The following is a 21356-nucleotide window of genomic DNA, read 5'->3' on the forward strand; positions in this document are numbered from 1 at the left end:
TAAGGAAGTTCAACAAACTAATTTCGAGATGATTTACAGGTTTATTCCATAATTGTTGTTAATATCAATGGCAAATTGTGAATGATAATGTATGTAACACTTGTGGACCAATTGATTCAACGTTTCACTTTATTTTATATTGCAAGGATGTGATTTTGTTTTGGAAAATGATATGTAATTCAATATTTAATCTATTCAAATAAAAAATACTAATAAACCAAACATATTGGTTTTAGGTAAGGACATAAAAGACAAGAAATATACTCTTCCGAATAGTATTTGAATTATGCGCAATATGCAATTTATAAATGTTACTTTAGCAAGATTTCTTTTTTTTTAAATTCAATTCGTTGCTAAGATTTTTTTTAAAGGTAGAGATCAGTTTTGGACCCCCCCCCCTCTAAAAAAAAATCGAAGCTATTATTACCAATTATGTGAAAGAATATATATTTTTGACTAATACGTGATGATACAAATTTTTCTGGGAAACCGCCCACTAATTTATATATTTGATAAATTATCATATCGATCCGACCAGGATAGATATCGTGTTGTCCCATATACATCTTTCTATGTACAGTGCTTTTAACTTTACCAAGACTTGGCCAATTTTGTTATCAATGTGATGATTCCATAACCTTGCAGTACACACCAATACTTGTATATACCAATATAATTATGCTAGATGATCAACCTTTTCTGACCGATTCGACAGCGTTTCTTCACAATGCAATCGAATGACCAGAACTGGTCTATACCTTTAAGGTTTGAATGTGTTAGCAAAGAATTTAATACTAAGCTGGAAGAATTGTTGAAAAACTGTTTAGCCAATGTTATGTTTCACTCAATCATTGAGTAAATAATGTAAATATGTATTGAAATTATTGAGAACAAAACATCGCTTAAGGATAAAAGAAAAATCAATCACTGCACAAATGAATTGCCCAAACCAAGAAATTTCACTTCATGGAAACCCATGTTCATAACAGACCTAACTTAAAATCAGAGAAAGTGGTCAGAAAATAAAGTGCACAAAATGTCACCACATTAACACCCAGGAGGAATTCAACATAGAACATCTAAAAACAGAAAGGGAAACATATAGACCTACTTTTGAGCTACTTTTGGCCTTAGTGTCATCTGGTGTGCTATAGTAAGAAGTAATAAAAATGAAAATAAAAATATACTGCTTCACTTCGCTGTTTTATTCTTCCTTAGTATTGCTTTTATACTAGATACTGAATTCCACTGGTATTTCCAACAATATCATTTTCTGTCACTTTATTTTTCTGACATTTTTAATAATTTGTTAACGTTTTATAATTTGTTATAAGTTTTGTAAGAGATATTGGTCAAACTAACAAATCAGATTGGCATCACCATGGGTTCGGTAAAACAAAATGTTCAAATAAATACTTGGTCGAGATAAGTAATTTCATAACTTATTCTTCAAAACTAACCATTCATTCAGAAAATAGAACGCCAAATTATGATTTTGCTAGATCAATATATCATGGCTTAAGTGTTTTGTCTTTTCTCGAAACCAAATTCCTGCCGTTTAGACGTTTAGACAGATTATAAGCTTCACAGATAAACTACTAAATGTTGTTGTTGTTCTCCTTGCTCATTCTCCTTTCCCTTTCTTCGTTAATAAGCTGAATGCTAAGCTAATGGGTTACATGCATATAGTTTTGAGACATCAACATTTACCTGACAGATTCATCGGACAAATAATGTCTATCGTTACGTTTTGTTCCAAAATGAACTTAACGAAGACTTGGGATTTGCCAGCGGCTGAAGTGTTAACGACGAACGGTACATTAACCTCGGGTAAGTTTTGAAACAAACGTATCGACCGCGTCTGTTACAAAATCCATAGAATAAACATGTAAAATACACATGAGATGTTTCCGTTATGTCAATGAATCAGATCGTATGACCTAAACGATTTGCGTCGTAAAAGATATACACTGTCGCTCATAAAGGTGGAATATTTTAGTTTTAACCCAATTTATGGAATTATTTTAACAATTATTTTAAAATAATAGACCTAGATAATAGTATACATTTTCAGATTTTATTGAATAATAATTTGCCAATGTGTGTTTTGCGGGACTGCTAAATCATGTGTATGCTACTATGTTTATGAAATAGGTGACCTACGCCCTCAAGTCATAAATGACAGTAATGAGGATAATGCCCCACAAAAGGGCACTAATATAGCACATCGACACGGTTTTGATCCTGGGACCTCACAGTTACAAGGCCATTGTTGTGTCACTGAACCATGACTGTACGCAGCGGGAGCTAGGGTAGGGGCAGTTTCCATAAATAAAAAAAAACACAGAAAGTGCAATAAATTTTCAATAATTTATTGCATTTTACCCCGGTCCCCAACATAAAAAAAATTCTCTGGACCGCCACGCATTTTGGCTCAAGGCATGGGCATACAGAAGATTTTTTATGTTGGGAACCGGGGTAAAATGCAAAAAAAAATTGAAAACTCATTGCATTTTCTGTGTTTTTTTTATTTATGGAAACTGCCCCCTACCCTTGCCCCCGCTGCGTACAGTCATGGTTCAGTGGCAAAGCAATGGTCTCGTAACTATGAGGCCCCAGGATCAAAACCGTGTGGATGTGCTATATTAGTGCCCTTTTGTGGGGCATTAATCCTCATTATTGTCATTTATGACTTAAGGGCATAGGTCCCCTAGTTGATAAGCATAATAGCATACACATGCTTTAGCAGTAACGCAAAACACACATTGGCAAATTATTTTTCAATACAATCCGAGAATGTATACTTATTATCTAAATCTATTATTTTTAAATTATTTTTAAAATAATTCCACCAATTGGGATTTAAACAAAATATTCCACCTTTATGAGCGACAGTGTATATTCTTTTACAAGCTACAAGGCTACAGTTTAATGGTGCTACAATTGTCTCAAATGAGGCCCCTTAGGTATCATCATAAAGAACATGACGTGTATTTGATGCCATGTTAAAATAGTTCAGTAATGAAACGCACACACACATACACACACACACACATGTCTGCTCGCCACATACATATTATCATCGAGCGAGGATAAATAAACAATTTTTTTATTATCATGCTTCTATTGATAAAGTCGGGTCAACTTATGGTTTGAATTCAAAGAAATTCCAATTAAAAGGTTTTCCAACGGTTTCTAGTAGTATTCGACCTCAGTAATAACATACTGAATCGGAGGTTCAGAAAGGTGTTATTCTCAGGATGGCGTCCTAGATTGCCACCGATACCTTAATATGAACATTAATCACATATTATCTGTCATAGAGACATACAATAAATATTGGTGTCTTTCCCATAGTTTTGGGCGTCAGAGAATCCATCGAGACAAGAATGGTTTTAGATGGTCCAGGAAACCCTAAAATCAAAGATGGCGTCTAAAATGGCCGCCATAATATAAAAATTGCCATAAGTCACTTATTATCCATCCGAGAGACACAATTGGGGTATCTATGCTATAATTTGTGGGGTCATATAATATATTAGGATAAGTTAGAACGTTAAGCAGTGGTTCAGGAAATCACAAAATCCAATATGGCGTCATAAGGGCAACTTAACCACTGGGGGCTGGTAGTGTGTTCAATATAAAGCGCCCTTCCATGCATGTGTGTGTGTGTTCATCGGTGTGTATCTGTAATATGTAGTATCTTATTTATATATTCTCATTGCTTCGGTAACGTGTACAACCATGTAATCTTGTTATTTAGTATTTATGTCAGGGGACTGTTATACTTACAAGTTTTTTAAACTTCCTTTTTAGTCTCCAATTTCTTAATTCCAGAATTGTAAGATTATGATTGTTTCATGTTACTTTTGTATATATATTATTTTATGGTTTTATGATTGAAATAAAACTGAATGATTAAATGAATGAATTCTCAAACAGGTATAGGCTAATTATTGTCGATTTATGTCTGGCCAACTGTTTTGTTGCTACAGGTAACCATGTAAGGCCTTTGCTGCCTGCTTCATGGTAGAGTTGCCGGCGACTAATTAATGTTGAGGAGAAGAGTGCAAAGTTTAAAATCTGGAATCAATCAGGGAGGGAGGGGGGAGACCACAAAATATACGAAGGGAAACTCACGGCAAGTGATTTGGGAAGCCAAGGAGGCCAAGAGAAGTGAGTTTCTAGAGGAAATAACGGAAGGGAATTAAAAGAAGTTATTTAAGATAGTAAAGCTGCTGTCGACGCATTGGGCCCAACATGTGTGAAATATGAGGCTGAAAACTTTGTCATTGAGGCTGCTTCAGTGAAAGAAACGTGTAGGAGTTACATGGAACGCCTCATGAATGTTGAAAACTCATGAGATGGGATCACCGAATGTGACGCAACGGAGGAGCCAAGATGTCTTATCTCACAAGGTAAAGTTGCTGGCGCCCTTTCACTTTCCAGCAAAGGAAAGCTGTTCCATCAAGAGTAGTAAGGAAACTCATACTAGCATCAGGAGAGTATGGTGTTGAGTGGGTGATAGATCTATTCAATGATATTCTATATGAAGGTCACATTCCATCAGACAGGACTTTGAGTGCTGTAGTTCCACTCTATACAGGAAAAGGAGACCCATTGCCATGTGGGTCCTTTCGAGCCATCAAGCTTTTTGATCATGCTATGAGGAACTATGAGAGAGGTCTGGAAAAGAGAGTCTGAGAGTAGGTTGCAGTTGATTTTATGCAGTTTAGGAACTAAAGGAAACTATCGATGATATATTCACCGTACGTCAGAAACTTTTCTTGCAAAGAAGCAGCAGCTGCACTTTGCAGCCCTAGGAGGACAGGTCTGAAAGTGAATTATTGAAAGTCCAAGGTCATGGTGTATTCTGCTGATGCATCTGAGACAGAGAAAACAGGAGAATACCCCTGAGGAGTTTGCTATACAGGTGTTGGAGAATACTTAATCAGATGCACTAAATGCAGGAGCTGGGTCCATCGCGGATACAGTGGAAAATGTGGTAGCCTGCAAGCAGCAAGTAAGACATTCACCACAGAAATGTACCAGGGACAGTGTGACAGGTTTGGATCTCCATAGAACGACGTATATTATGTCTCTAGGGTTGGTAATAAGTGATTCATGGCCATTTTTAGGTATCGGCGGCCATCTTGGACGCCATCTTGAAATAACAGCTTTCTGAACCTCCGATTTCGGTATACTTTCAGTATGATATTCCTGAGGTCGATTACGACTAGAAACCATTAAAAACCCTTGTGTAGTAATGTTCTTGGGGTTGGAGTGTTCTTTACCTTATATTGACCCGAATCATAATATAATACACATTTAGTAATAAATGTGGCATATATTTGCCACAAGAGATAAACATTCATATTCAGGTCATTTAATCGAGTAACTTTAACTTGTATGAAAACATTTGGAGAGAAAAATGGGATGTATTTTTCCACTATAGTATACATCCGTCACAGTTTTAAGATTGATAGTTGTTACATGCGCACACGTACCCGATTAAAGGTCAATTAATGGAGCTCCAAATAATATCCCTCCCATCTAGCAATTTTATGTGAGAGGGGACTATTTGGAGCTCCATGAATTAACCTAAGATCGTGTACGTGTCCGCGTGTCACACCTATCTTTCTCTCAATACGATATGGAACTATCATACAGACCGACAACAAACCAACAAAACAAATACATTGCTAGATGAATAGGCAAAAAATCGATCAGTTCATTTTGAATTGTTTTTTGTCGTTGTGACTGAGGCATTTATATTAACTTGCCTTGGTGCATATGTCCTTGTCGTCTACCTGACAGGTTACTTTAAGATCGCCAGAACACCATGCCACAAAATACTCTTCTCCCTTTATCGGTGCCACGTATCCTGGTTCGGGCTGATTGATTTTTTTATCAACAAAGAAGAAAGTCTTGTGTTTGAATCATAGTATTACACAAATGCGATGTAATATACGAATGAATTGGTTTAATGCTCACACAAGACAAGGCCTACAGGATTCTGCTTAAATTTATTTCAAAAAGTGTTAATTTACTTATTGCCATAGGCATCTTGCGAAGTTTGTTTCATTAACATAGGCTGGTATGTTTTTTTTAACGTTCAAACATACTTCTTGAGCATACTTCTTGAGCAGAACATTCATGACATCAATGAATGCAATGTATAGTTTCCAACAGATAAACAAATTACTGATATTGCCTAGTAAGGCAAATATGATTCCGTTATGTCTTCTGTATCATATGATTGTTTTGTTGTAATAGCATAGACTTTCAAATAATCATATGCCTGAATTTCGTTATACAGTGCGTATACATAACAAATGGTAATTCATTTTTCTTTTTTTTTTTTTTTTTATCTCGTTCGAATTTGTTATCTACCACTTCATCCCCCCGCCCCCCCCCCCGCCCTCCCGGAAAAAGTTGAGACGCACCTTAAACAAGTGAAATGTTAAAATTGACATGTGAGCAGATATAATTGAGAGATGAGACAAGAAGTTACTAGGCTGTTTAAAAAAGAAAATGGTATCCTGTTGATTGAAACATTTTATAAGGATTTAAGACCAAAGTAATAAAAGTATCTGGCATTGATCCACATTTTGTGCATCAGCCCTAACTTATTATAGGTCCTAAGGAGCATAACCAGAGCAAAATAAAGATGAGTTCCTTATTTCAGATGCTCTTTCGGAAAATGAAGTTTATATTGAGAAATTCTAAAAATAGTTTTCGTTATTACGTCACACTTCACCACTCTATACTCTTGTGAAACGCGATACGCACTTTATTTGTAATACATGTGCATTGTCGAAATCATGGAGTTTAGTGGGACGTCACAATCTGGCAAAGTCGCAAGGTTGCTAGTTCCAAATAATTTTGTTCCAAACAATGGCGTTATGATCCCATCGGTGGCAAGCAATTAATAAACCATTTTTGTAATGTTTCAAAACAACAGTAACCTGGGCAATGAGCGAATATGACGCAATTGCTTTTGAAGTCTAAACATTTCAACAAAATATTACCCCTTTCCTGTCATACCTCTGCTTTTCCGCAGTTACTATCTCTAATACAGAGCCTCAACAGATGCTCATCGGACCTAGGGCTCGGTTCGGGTACAAAAGGCGTACAGATGACACGCTTTCCCCAGGATTCCTTAGTGATGAAGGCAACAATCCACCATTCAGAGAAGTGAGAGATGAAGAAGTCAAGGTTTCGCTCTCTAACAACACATCGAGGGTTACCATTGGCAGTGGCAGCAAACGAAAAACTGTCGGAGCCTTTTGATTGAAAACAAAAGACATATGCGTTATCGTAATTTGTTCTGTTTTGCTAAATCTAAAACAAAGCAAAGTAAATACAAATACATATTTCAGAGAACGCTGAAGCGAAGTGGACGATGAGCATCCCATTTTTGTACCACCGATTCCCGTTATACAATAAATCATCCCAACTAATACCTCTTGAAAGAAAGAAAAAACGTAGTCTTCCTTGAAGCAGAGATAATTTTTGTCAAGTCGGTTGCTCTTAAAAAGGGTTAGAAACAAACTCCTAATATCGAAATTGATGATCTTGGATTGGTGTCATTTTGCTCGGGAAAAAAATGATCGACCCAAATGACAAAAACAAAGGACATTGTGTCAACTTGTTGTTGAAATGGTAGAATTTAGGTGTAGCTTTTTTTTTTTTGCAACCCCGTATACCAACCAAAAAAAAAGAACAACAAATTGTTATCGCTTTATAGTCACGTCAATTTATGGAGAGAAAAGAACCCCCCCCCCCCCCAATAAAAACAAAACAAAGTAGTTATTTTAAAAATGGCATGCAGGAAGGCAGCCATTACGTTAGAATAGATCTAAATAACAATCTACATCCATCATATATATTTGACTTTTGTATATACATATAGGTTTGGAGGGCCGAAACATATATTAATGCTAAAAGCTCTTCCGTTGCGTTTGGGGTCAAACCCTAAATTGAGTATTGACCCAGCAACTTTGAAAAGTGGATTCTGATTATGCTAATGAAGGCACGAAGCACACTTAAATATATCAATCCACGTTGCGACAGGTGATTGAATGCTGATAACATTGTTATAAAATGCGTCTTAACAAAGACATGCAGTTAACAAGTAAATTAATCATACCTGTTCTGTAAAAAAGTGTGTTTTTCCTAACTCTACAATGAAAGATAGTCGGGCTGAATGCAGGCCTTTGTTGAAAAATGTTCAGATGTAATTTTTGATATGTAACATTCTAAGAGATGAATAATTTAGTTGTTAACTGTAGATATTCTTACTGCTTTTTCGATGGTACGTCCCAATTGATGCAGTATCGGGACTTTTGAAAATTGCTGAATGGGGCATCGTCACTTTTACTGGATATTTGAACTTTGCATCAGACGGTGACGCCTTGAGGCCAAGACTAATGATTGCTTGGTCCTCCGTTAACAGGTCTACCAGTTCAGCTGGAACTTCAGGTACTGCCTGGATGTCATCAACGCCCCAAATCTCACTTGGATGAAACTTGACTTCAATGCCATACTTCTCGATGCGAATCAAGCCTGCTTGTTGATCGGATGCCCACGTGGAATCATGTATAACATCTTGTACGACCTGTTTAGAAGAGTTTATGTTTCGCTGTTCATGTGTTGAGGCATGCACGTTTGCTTTCTTCTCCACCTGCTCTTCGACACTGCTGCTTTCCATTTTGGAACCAACGGCCGGATCTACAATTTAAAAGTGTATGTCATTATTGAACTCATAGTTGAACTCACAATTGACTAATGTAATGGACATTTTAGGAAACATATAATTCGCTGTGAATACAGTAATATTTATTTATTTATTATTATGTTGTTGTTGTTTTTTGGGGGCGGGTACACGCTAAAATGCTTTTGCTGCTGCCTCTTAAAAGTATGAAACCAGCTTTTGTAGCCAAGAGGCTGGTTCATAGGGTTCATATTTCGAAAATTGCTGTATTTGGGAAAAACAAACGATCTTGTACTTTTGTTTCGGTAGTTGTCGGACAAGGCGCCCGGGTATCTTTCAGAGCAAGTAGCGATCGTCATCGTGTAGTGGAGTGTATGGGATATCCGGAGAGGGTGCGTCTTGGACCTTCTTTGATGACAGCAAATCTACTCCATCGCCATTCAAAAAATATATAGATACTTATAGTTTGTGGACAAAATAGTCAATTGTGACTTCATCCGGGTTTTTCCCGTAGACCACTGTACTAAATTAGAGGGCAACAATAGGCGGTGTCAGACAGAGGCCAATTACCTAGAAATTAGCTATCTCGATAATTGGCTGTCTGTCATGAATAATCCTGCAAAAAATCCTAGAACGAAACAAAAGTATTGTCCCTTGATAAGGATTGTTCAGGGGATTTTTCGCTGGATTTTTCGGTCCGTCACCAATGTTGTAAAAAATCCCGTTAAAGGTCGGTGTAAGGTATCTAGATAATTCACTGAATGTGTAGGTGACAGACAGGTGACATATAGGCTACGAATTATCTAGATAAACATTTCCTCCATTTTCCAAAAAAAGAACGAGATACATTCATACCCCACAAGACAGTCGAACCACTTCAACACTCCTCGAATGAGAACCGCTTTCGCACAAAAAACAATTATTTACACCGGTCCAGTATTTTGGAACAACATAGATCCATCTCTTAAACAAAGTACCAGTCTTCACACATTAACAAACAAATTCAAGATTAGACTTTGAAACATATATACATGATCGAATCTCGGTTTGTTTGACTCTTGACTAAATTTCTTTCTCAATCTCTTTCTCCCTCATTATACTGATATAATTTCCCTTTTCTAGAGCTTTTGCAATCATTCATTCTCCCTTTTTTGTATCCTTCTTTCTTTTTGTCTTCTACTATTTTCCTCCATTTTGTTCTCTTTTTTTTGTTAACCCCCCCCCCCAATTTAGAATTTCTTAGCTACATATTAGACTATTTATTAATTTCTAAGCATAATTTATTCAAGTTTTATTGTAAAACAGCATCTGATGAACTAACACTTCAACAAGCTCTGCTTCAAGTTAGTTCATCTTCTCTCGTGCTATTTCCATTATATTTATCGTTTCATTGCATATTTGTTGTGATATAATTATTATTGTATTATGTTTTGCATGAGAATTAAAATCATTTGAATTAATTTGAATCTAGATAATTAAAGGGCAAGTGCGCATGCACCATTCAGGTAGATTAGCAGTGTGACATCATACGGCTCAATAAAAAAAAATGCGCGATGACAATGACATTGATAATTTATTCTCATGTCACCCACATTGGGGTATTGGAGAAGTTTACAATCAGCTTGAATTTGTCGATATAACACTGTCAAATATACAATTCAAATCGAATTAATGTTAATCCATAAAAATAACACTATTGACAATAGTGAGAAACACTATGATGATGATGATGACAATAATAATAATAATGAAAATAATAATAATAACAATGTTAACAATAATAATTAATACACAAAACAATTATAATAATTACAACGATAATTAATGACAAAATAAATGGAAGTAATTGAAAAAGAAAGTTACTGACACCAGTAAATTGATACTTAAATTAATGAATTAAGGACAATTATTCTTGATATCAATTTAATAATTTGATATGAAACAAAAAAGAAAAACAGAAATTAAATGTTTAACTCATAATATGTTTGAATGAATGAAAACGAAACATCATTTTCCGACTGAATTTTACTGAGTTTAAACGAGTTGAAAAGCTGATCCATTTTCAGTGTATTTGGTCTTTCAATAAAATATTTATCGATGAACAATTTTCTGTCTGAACGAAAGGCAGGGCATACAAATAAGTGATGACACTCGTAACCAAGCGATTGCCAATAATCTAGTTCACGGTTGCAGTTAGTCCAGAATCTGGCCTATTTAATTTTGATCTCCACCACACACCAGCTCTACATACTCCCTACTTCTTGCTTTCAGCCGATGATGGCGTGATCATTAAATTAGGACGCCCGGCGAAAAAAATAGCTGGGCTGGTGATCTGAGCATAATTATGAGTTTGTTGATAACGCCATCTTCTACGGCTTGAATCAAGTGTGTAGGAAAATTATAAAGGACCGTGCAGATTCTGGACTTGGTTGCAGTCTGAGCATGAGCAGATAAAGGTCATTGCAGAACAAATTGTGAAATACACGGAGAAAAATTACTGGATACGAACTCATGAAAGTCATTTAATCATTATGTATTCATGCACAAGCACAAGGGGGAAACAAAGGCTAGCACCTCCATTGGTGTAGGAGAGATTAGAGAGGTGAAGAAAGGGACTGGAATCAAGTCGCTTTCCTTTGACTTCATGCTCCAAGCCGCCGAAAGTTATGCTCTAATCTGCAACTGTTCAGTAGGTGGTGTGATAAAAGAGCGCATGAAATGTCAGGATTTAGAATTTGTTCATCAGAAAATGGCATCCCAGCAACCAGGCGCGTATGCAGTGGGGGGGGGGGGGGGGATTTGGGTAGTCGAACCCCCTCATTTTTTTTTTTTTTTTAATTACAATAACAATCCTGCGCCTGCCAGCAACAGTTCGCTGTCCCTTTCAATGATTTCTTATCAATTGATGAATGTGTAATGAGTAGAACAAGGGAACACAAACTTGTGTTTGTTCTTTCTTTTTCCAACTGCAAACACACAACAAACACGTGGAAACACGCATTACAAAACTTAAAGATAAACTCCAGTTCTGGTAAAAAAAGAAAATAAAATTAATTCTCACAGAATCGAACGAAACTTACACTGAATGTTCAAGATTACAAATAAATGACATGCGCCGAACAATTTTGGAAGAAAATGTATACTGGCTGAGTAATGAGCATAGAAAGACAAGAAAATTAAGGTAGTACTAGCCCCATATATAGTTTTCTGTGTACAGTGCTTATTACTTTACCAAGACTCGGTCAAATTTATTATGATTTTAATGACTCCAGAACCTTGCAGTGCACACCAATACTTACATGCTACACGATCAACTGTTTCTGATCCTTTCCACACCTTTTCTTTCACAATGCATCGCATTACCAGTACTAAAGTTTATCTTTAATGTTGTCAAAGATTGTCGCAGATTTGTTTGGTAAAGCAATATGCATAGGCAAGGGTCGCACTAAGTTGCAAAAAAAAAAAAAAAAATCTAACGCGCAAATTTTACAAAAGGTGTGAAATTGCGTCGTACATGAATTTTCATGTTAGTTTCCGTAAGCGGGAGAAGAATCATTTTCACATCGTTTACTTATTATAATTTCAATGATTTACACGTCTATCCTATCTGTCCATATAGTTATAAACAGTAACGACCCATCTTTGACAATAATAATCGATGTTCAGGAGACTAATTCTGTTCGGTATAATTTCCATATATGCGCAGATTTAAAAAGAAAAAGAAAAACAGAACAAAAATCCAAATTTGTGACATTGACAGGTCACTTATTTTTTTTCTTCTCTCTCTTGCTTTCTATTTCTCTGTAACATACTTTTTCAAAAATTGAGGGGGGCTCGAGCCCCCGAGCCCAGCCGTTCTGCAGTCCCCGACATGAAGGCTTCTAAATAGGCATATTTTTCGCCCAACTGTAATTTTGGGAATTTCTAATTTTCCAACAAACGCATAAAAAAGGAATGACTTACAACAAAATTGAGAAAAAATATTGAAAAATCATTTCATTTCAGCAACATTTGTAAATCACTGGTATCGAATAAGAATACACGTGAATAATGGAAGCTGAATAAAGTACCATGCTGAGTTCAATCTTGATTCATCTGCTTGTCTTATTTGAGTTATCTCACATACACATTTAACAGTAGCAACCATGTTAGTAGTCCCCTCCTCCCTATCAGTACGACAGCGTTCAGGGGCTCATGTATTCTCACCCTTATAACAAAAATACACACACGCTTTCCCATCCTCTCACAATTTTTCCACGATATGCGCCTCCATTGATAAATACAGGTAGCATGCATGTTTGGGAAATTTAATTCCTGTTATTGTTAACTTTCCTTTTCTTAGAATGGAATTTTACATGTGATTTACTTCAGGTTTTTATTATTGTTATGTTCTTATATGTTCAACATATAAAACATCTTTACTACTTTACTGCTTTTTTACGGGAGGGGAGCGTTTTTTTTTGGGGGGGGGGGGGGCAGAAAATGCGTTTTGCCCACACTTTTATGATTGTGGGCGAATGCCTATGGTCACAACATCAAAATATCACGAACCATGCAGACTAATAATTATTACCCAACAAAAATTATCACTTATAACACAAGGTATTACAATGAATAAATGTGACTATTATTGATATTACCTGCTCGTACGGTCGTAGATCCTGTTTGTGAAAGCTTTCTTACGAGCAATGAAGTTTCACGTGGTCTTTTGTTTATTAGAGTGTTTACGTAGAATTATTGCGCTCTCCCAAGTCAAGCACGTGTTTCGTGATTGGTGATGTTCCATGGCAACGAACGAAACCACGTCTGTTCATTGCAATAAGCGCATGATATCTCTAAGGCTCAGAAATGTCAAGACTATTTTGTTTTCTTTGTGATTGTTTTTCAAAAGGCGTTGTGTAGAGTTGTGTGGGATCTGAACGAGGTTGTGTATTGCATGAACCAGGCTTGGTTCATGTGGTGCACAGCTTTACACAACAACTTTACAGTGTATGTGCTTGGAGAGCGAAATAATTATTCTGTTTTATTTACAGTGCTTTGAGCATGTTTATGTAAACGCGCAATATAAATATCAATATTTATGTATGTATGTTATTGTTATTGTTATCATTATTAGTATTGTTATTATTTTTTAAATCTTTATTGTTATTATTATCATTGTTTCGAATCTAGGATTGGTATTCTGAAAACAATATTGTCTTTTTAAGTAACGAAAATAATGTTAACTGTCATAACAAAATTAGATTAGGACAAGTCATTTGTGAAATGTTTGCGTAAAACTGGCTGCGTTTAATTGCGTAAAGTAAACAGAAGCAACTTCCTTAGTTTCAATAACAAGGTCTTTATAGACAGATGTGGCTTTTATACGGATGGTCACTAAAGCGCGTTTGACTCTACTGAAATGATAATGATATCATACTTTCATACAGTGATTGCATCGATGCGTTTTCCTTTGGTTATTCTTGGTCAGCGGATTTCAAACCAGAACTTTATGTGTACTCTCTCCACTCCGTAAGGAGTATTCGCACCGCCTTGCCCCCCCCCCCACACACACACATAGTATGTCACTATAAAGTAATAGTGTGTGTTTCGCATGTACCTTTGTTGCCATCGTTTACTTATCTTCAAATTATTTCAATTTCATTTTCTATACTATTGAGAACGTACAGGAATGATACCTTTCCTCAATGTTTTGATATTTCATACACAGTAACCAGCGGACGACGCTGATCAATTTGGTCACATAAAATACTGTCATCCTGTGCAGTTCATTGTAACTTTTTCGAATATAGATGGGATATGAGCATCCAGGGGCCCGCCTTTAATAGGATCCGATCGTGACTTATTGAACGTTTCGCCCGTTGTTGTAAGTAACTATAGAAACAAGAGGCTCCCCCGTCTCTCTCTCTCTCTCTCTCTCTCTCTCTCTTATTTCAAAGTTTTTCTCTCCCAGTCTGTCCATCCCCTCTCTCCCTTCTCTCTCTCTCTCTATCTCTCTAATTTCGAATACACATAGTACAGAGAAAATGGGAGGGGAGGAATAACAGGAGAAAGAGCGAGAGAGCGAGATAGAGAGAGAGCAAGAAAGAGAAAAAAAAGGAGAGAGGGGAGAGGTAGATTGGGAGACAGAAACGAGAAAGAGGAGAGAGACAGAGAGGGAAACAGATTGGGAGAGAGAAGTGAGAGAAAGATTGGGAGAGAGAAACGAAAAAGAGGAGAGCGAGAAAGGGACATTCGGAGAGAGAAATAGAAAGGGGCAGACAGATTGGGATAGAAAAGGGAGAGATAGAGGGGAGAGACAGATTGGGAGGGAGAAAGGAGAAAAAGATCGAGAAAAGTGGAGAGAGAGAGAGAGTGGTGGGATATTAGGAGAAACAGGTGAGAGAGAGAGAGAGAGAGAGAGATGGAAAGAAATCGAGAGAATAAAAGGTGTGAGGGGGAGGCAAATGGCAACAAGATGCACACAAAGAAGTAATTGCTAATTGGTACAGGCAAAATATATTTACAAATTCCAAAGCGTAATGTATCTAGGCCTTCTATAGTATATATCAATAAATAATCAGACGTAAAAAACGAAAATTTTGTTGCATAGGTATACGTCAAATTTTTGCGTTTGCGTGTCCCTTAAGAGCCACTATAAGTATGTCTTTCAAAGCCTGCTTTATAATATTAGATCAGATGTTGTATGAAATATATCTTTAGAAAGAATAATATGATGGTATTCATGAACATAAAACCCGAAACAAAATGTTGACGAAGGGAGTAAAAAAATCCGAATCATTGTTGATTGCTGTAGAGCAGTGAGACTAAGTATGGGACAGCGCTTGGATACTGACTTGGATGTATGACAAGGACCGGAAAACGGAGCTAACCCTACATATTGTATGAAGGTTGAATGTTTTATTTCTGTAACTCCTTTTCAACTAATCCAATGTATAATGACAACACAGAGAAAATACATAATATTTAACATTCAAAGTTACACTTCTTGTTTCACAATAAACATATATGACCTCATTAAATACATTTGTCTTGTGTGATGTATTCGCATAACTAATTGAATGATTATCCAAAAATGTCTGATCTGAATAATAACGTGCTACAATTGATACAGCTGCCTGAATAGGTATTTAATAATTTCTTGGTTCAAGAATCTAAAGCTTCATTTGGTTTACGTGTAACCTAAAATATCAGAAAACGACCTAAGTTGACAATTTGACAATCACATTACAACTAAAAAAGCCATTTGCCTTTTACCTGTACATCCGCTAGAACCATGTTAAGGCTCTAGATCTATGATTTTTGTTTCTCAGTTTATTATCCAAAAGATCAAAATTCATTTGCCTTTTAAATACATCTTGGGCCAATTATTTACAGCTTTATCATCAAAGCAAGAAAGAGAAATCATAAATGTGTCGTGTTCGTTTTGGTGAAATTTCAAAATCAAATAAAGATCAATAATTAATTGTTCAATCATCAACATTTCAGTACCGTTCTATTCTGTTTAACATCATTGAAGAAAGATCCTAATGCATTCATCCATATAATTCAGTGAGCAATATAACGGATGTGTGAATGATTACACTGCAGGTTACCTCATTAGATAAAATCTTAACATTAAAAAAAATGTACAGATTACCCCCATATTACTCACCGGTTAATACAACCTACACTGTGCTAAATTTACATGCATAAATGCTACCATCCAACTCTCATGTTACAAAAGACTTCCATTAGTCTATAATGACTTTGTGCGATACCTTTACAAATGTCCCAAAAGTTACATTTAAACAAAACTTTCTTCAAAATAGTGACTTTTATAAAGTGGCATCCAATCTGAAGGAAGTCAAGCTTGCGCTCAATTCAACTTTACAATGTTATACATGTAGCTGGCATAATCAATTACAAAATAGTTACATTTTCCTAAAACAGACACACAATACATTCAAATTGCATAGTACTTCAATTGTTTCGTATTAACAATAACAGATTGTAATTTGCTAAACATTATCAATAGCATTAAAACTGAAAGATACAAGTATCAGGATATCAGATGCAGAATAAGGCCTTTAAACATTCACCAACCAGTAAAAATGTCACTAGTAATTCATACAACATGTATATTATAGAAGAACAAAAACTAAAGTCGTAATGTATTAAATTTATGGAAATCGGTTTAGTAAGGTATAATCACCATGAACACATTAACATACTCCAAATAAAAATATGAATCAAAATTCAGTTTAAGCTGCACATATAGTTCTTAAAGAGCCTTTTTATTTGCTTTGTACACTAATTGTCAGATGACAAACATAGGGTTTAATAAAACGCCAACGGCGGTATGTAATATACTGGTAGAGGAAGAGGAAGAAAGAAATCTCACAATTTCTTCTGCAGCATACAAATGAATAGTCACCTTCACGGTGTAATTAGATGTTCTACTTTTGCTCTTATTTATACTTGGATCTAAGACCACCAGCCTTAGACTCAACAAGAACCTGGTCCAGGTCTCTCAGGGTCCTATGGGATTCTGTCTTCCACAGCTGCAGAAGGTGCATGTATGTATCTGGATAGTCATTTATCTTCTGCGTTAGGATACCTTGTGCAATACTTGGTTTGATCCCAAGAGTAAGGTGCAGAGCGGAGAAATGATCCGGAAGGAGTTCCTGTGAGATTCTTAGCAAATGCATATCTGTTACTTCCGGTGAGTCGATAGGCCTGAGATTAAAGGAGAGACAAAGATCTAGTTTGTGATGTCAACACTAATATGTAGGCCTACAGCTGGTTATGGCAAAAATTTTGTCAATGATAATAGTTAATTGATTAGACAAATGTAACGGTGGTCAATTTACAACCTGTCTAAAGTTGGCGAAAGTGTTAAATAAGCTTTACATGTAGAGCATAATTATGTTACGTTTCATTGACAATCAGCCCTGCATGAAGACTCTCGTCTACGGCTGATTGTCAACGAAACGGAGTTAAGTCTTTTGTTAATTTCGGTTACTGATACGGCAGGCAGCCAGTGAAAACGAATTCGTTTAATAAATTTATGGAAATGCAAGCACTACTTTAAACAAACAGAACTTTGTCATTCCTCGCTCATTTTTCCTGATTGAGGTGTCATATGAAGGAGCAGAAACTCAACTTTCTAGAAATGTGAATTTTCCTTCGAATTTCAGATACCGCCCGCCAAATGTCTTTTTAGTTTCCTTCCTTCAAATTGCTTTTAATCACTCATGCGTGAAATATGCATCATCTGAGTAGCATCACATGAAAGAGGAGACTCTAAACTTTCTAAATATGTATCATTCATTAATTATAGTTGTGATTAAGTTATGATAGAACATCGATACTTCTCGGTTTCGTTTTTTCTGGGACGCATTGTATATGCTTCAGTATTTAATATATTGTTTTAATATTATAACCAAACCTATGAATTGTCTCACGAAGCCCCTTTTAAACTCTTTAAACCAATCAAATTAGTGATCATCTAAAAGACTGTCACTTACTTAATTGACAATGAAATGAAAAAGAAAATACCACTGCGCAAATAGATTGCCCAAGCCAAGAAAACTCCACTTCATGAAAATCCAAGTCGCACAACAGACCCAATTTAAAATCAGCGAAAGTGGTCAGAAATAAAGTACAGGACAAAATCAGCAGCGGAATAAAACATTTCGAAATAAAATAAAATAAAAAGATAGACCTACTTTTGAGTTCCTTTTGCCCTTGGTGTCACCTGGTCCCCTATAGTAAGAAAGGAAAATTAAAAAAACAGAGCACTGTTTCACGTTAGTGTTTCCTTTTTCCTTAGTATACTAGTATATCAGATACTGAATTCCATTGGTATTTCCAACTGTAATATTATTCTGACACTTTTTTTTTCTGACGATTTTATAATTGTTTAACATTTTACGATTTGTTGTAGTTTTCAGGTGGGCTGTATATCGTACAGACCACCTTATAATTTCGTAAGAATTGCCTTTATTTATTTATTTATTATTCTTTATTTTTCTTATTTCGAACCACTTTTTTGTAAGCACGATTACTTGAAAATGGCTCAATAAAATTCCTTCAAATTTGGCACACATATGTATAGGCATATGTAAAAAGCACAATAATGTTTTTAACATTGACCTTCACTGATGACGTCATCTAGGCGCCATTTTGTAAAATTTTACGAAAATCAACACATGATCATATCTTCATAACCAAAGGTTATTTCTCATTCATATTTATCATGATCAAGGTCAATATCCGTCCGGTCAAGTGCAGGTCAAATAACGCGCGCATGCGCGTACGTCCGCGCGTCAATGCGCGCGCAAAATTTCAAAATGCTCAAAATCGTCTTGAAATCATTTTGCATACGTTTTAGGCCATTCTAAGCATTTTATAAAAAAATCGCGCACACGCGCATGCGTATACATAATCCATTGTAGCTCTTTAGGATGCAAGGTGACCCCAACTTTTGTTCATATTTTAATAGAGTATGATTCTGAGATATGATTTCATTTTTCATTTGACCCTCAATTACCTCATGACATCATCATAATGGCCTCCGAACTAAAAATTCCAATTTGCATATTATGACGTCAGCATATTTATGGATAATTGATTGTATCTCTGTAAATATTGATCAATTTTCGTCCATATTTTGATTTGTTTTCGCTGAGACAATTTTCTACAAATGCAGTTACTATTATCCTTCATTTTGACTAAGGCATCATGGCGTATTGTTGCGATTAAAGGAGGCATGTCAATTTTTCACATTTAGCGTGTATTCTCTATGGGACATGACTTTTTCTCAAAACTTGATGCTACATTTCCGTCTTTCGCGAGCAATATCTACGTCGTTTTAGATTCGTTTACGCTGAACTTCGAGTATATTGTAGCTGAGACAATAAGATATCTCAAATGTATCCTTCATTTTGTCTCAATTTTGTGTTGGATCAGCCCACCTATACTTGTTCCAAACAAGTATTACAAATCTAGTTTCTTTTGTTTTTATTCGAAACCCAATTCCTGTGGTTTAAACGTTTGAAACAGGTTATAACATTAAACGTATACTACTGAATGTTGTTGTGGTTCTTCCTCCTTCTTCTTCTTCCTTTCTTCGTTATGAAGCTGGATGCTAAGCTAGGGGCTTACATTTATATGTTTTCAAGCGATTAACACTTACCTGACAGATTCATCGGACAAATAATTTCCATCTTTGCGCTTTGTTCCAAGATGAACTGAAGGAAGACTTTAGATTGGTCAGCGGCTGGAGTGTTAACGACGAACCGTACATTGACCTCAAGTGATTTATGAAACAGAGTTTCCTGTTGTGTCTGTTAAGAAAGACATAGGATAAAAATGTTAGATACACATTAAATGCACCCATCATGTCAATTAATTAGATTGTATGTCCTAAACGATTTGCCTAATATAAGATTGTCTCTTCCTCTACAGCTAGGCTACAGTTCAATGGTGTTACATGTGTCTCTATTATACCCCGTAGGTATCATCCTATATAAAATAAATTGTTTCTTATCATGCCACAGGGCTAATCCCCGTTGTGCCAAGCCCCAAATCCCCCGTGCCAGGTTGTTTTGGAGATTATCTGATTCACGTGATGGTTCTATGAGTAGCGCGTGCGAAACACACAGTAAGCATGAACAATAACCGTTATTACGAATGCGTGCTATGCGTGCTTGCACGCACATGGCAGTGAATCAGTGGTTAGCTCACATGTACAAAGGACTATAACGGTAGCGTGCATGCTCATGTCATGCTATGAGTTAAAATGTGTGAGTAATCAAACGCACACCCACGCCTGCTGGCAACCAATTACGCACACACACTATCGTCGAGCGATGTTAAATAAACAATATTATTATTATTATTATTTTATTATTATTCTATTGATACGCAATATCAAATTAATACACATTTGGTAAGAAATGTTGCATATATTTGCCAGTATATATAAACATTCATATTCAGGTAATATAATCGAGTAACTTTAATTGTAATGTTAACTTTTCATTCAACTGTTACGGTTTGACAAATGTCATGTATACCTACTTGTTTTCCCTCTCTAGTATACATCCGTCACGGAATTGAGAGAGATAGGTGTGAAACGCGCACACGTTCGCGATCAAATGTTAATTCATGGAGTTCCAAACAAGTTCCCTTCTATATAGAGATTTTATGTTGGAGGGATCTAGTTGGAGCCCCGTGACTTAATATTTGTCCGCGTGTCACAACTATGTTTCTCAATACGCTATGCACCGATTATACAGACCATTTTGTGTTTTAACTTGGGGAAGGGGGTTATTAGGATAAGATTAATTCATTCCAAATAATTGAGTTGTGTAATTGTGTACTCTATATGTATTGTAATTCGTAATAATTAGTATGATGTACATGCATTGAATGAATACAATTAAAAATAAATACTTAAATAAATACAAATTAAAGACATCACACCAACTAAACAAAAACATTGCTCTGAATAGCAAACAAATCGATCAGTGAATTTTGAATCGGTTTGTCGTTGTGACTAAATCATTTATATTAACTTGCCTTGGTGTATATTTCCTTGTCGTCTACCTGACAGGTTACTTTAAGATCACCAGAACGCCATGCCACAAAATAC

The 21356-nt window shown here is 35.9% G+C and overlaps 1 protein-coding gene across 1 annotated transcript; it reads right to left on the minus strand.

Annotated features, from left to right (window-relative positions):
* Positions 1 to 17141: 17141 nt before the first annotated feature.
* On the minus strand, positions 17142 to 20042 carry LOC105436946. The gene is made up of 3 exons (XM_030992570.1): positions 19896 to 20042; positions 18427 to 18463; positions 17142 to 17434 (listed from the first exon to the last, which is right to left on the minus strand). The coding sequence occupies exons 1-3, from the start codon at positions 19924 to 19926 to the stop codon at positions 17167 to 17169; spliced, it is 336 nt and encodes a 111-aa protein (XP_030848430.1). The 5' UTR covers positions 19927 to 20042; the 3' UTR covers positions 17142 to 17166.
* Positions 20043 to 21356: the final 1314 nt, after the last annotated feature.

This window comes from Strongylocentrotus purpuratus, unplaced genomic scaffold, assembly GCF_000002235.5.
Source record: "Strongylocentrotus purpuratus isolate Spur 01 unplaced genomic scaffold, Spur_5.0 spur5_scaffold_20, whole genome shotgun sequence".
Classification (NCBI taxonomy): domain Eukaryota; kingdom Metazoa; phylum Echinodermata; class Echinoidea; order Camarodonta; family Strongylocentrotidae; genus Strongylocentrotus; species Strongylocentrotus purpuratus.

Bases quoted from the DNA above. Each gene is read 5' to 3' on its own strand.
- LOC105436946 (XM_030992570.1), bottom strand. From the start codon at position 19,926: ATGGAAATTATTTGTCCGATGAATCTGTCAG. The intron at 18,464-19,895 runs GTAAGTGTTAAT...TTCTTACTATAG, and splicing joins TTGTCCGATGAATCTGTCAG to GGGACCAGGTGACACCAAGG. The intron at 17,435-18,426 runs GTAGGTCTATCT...CTTTAATCTCAG, and splicing joins AGGGCAAAAGGAACTCAAAA to GCCTATCGACTCACCGGAAG.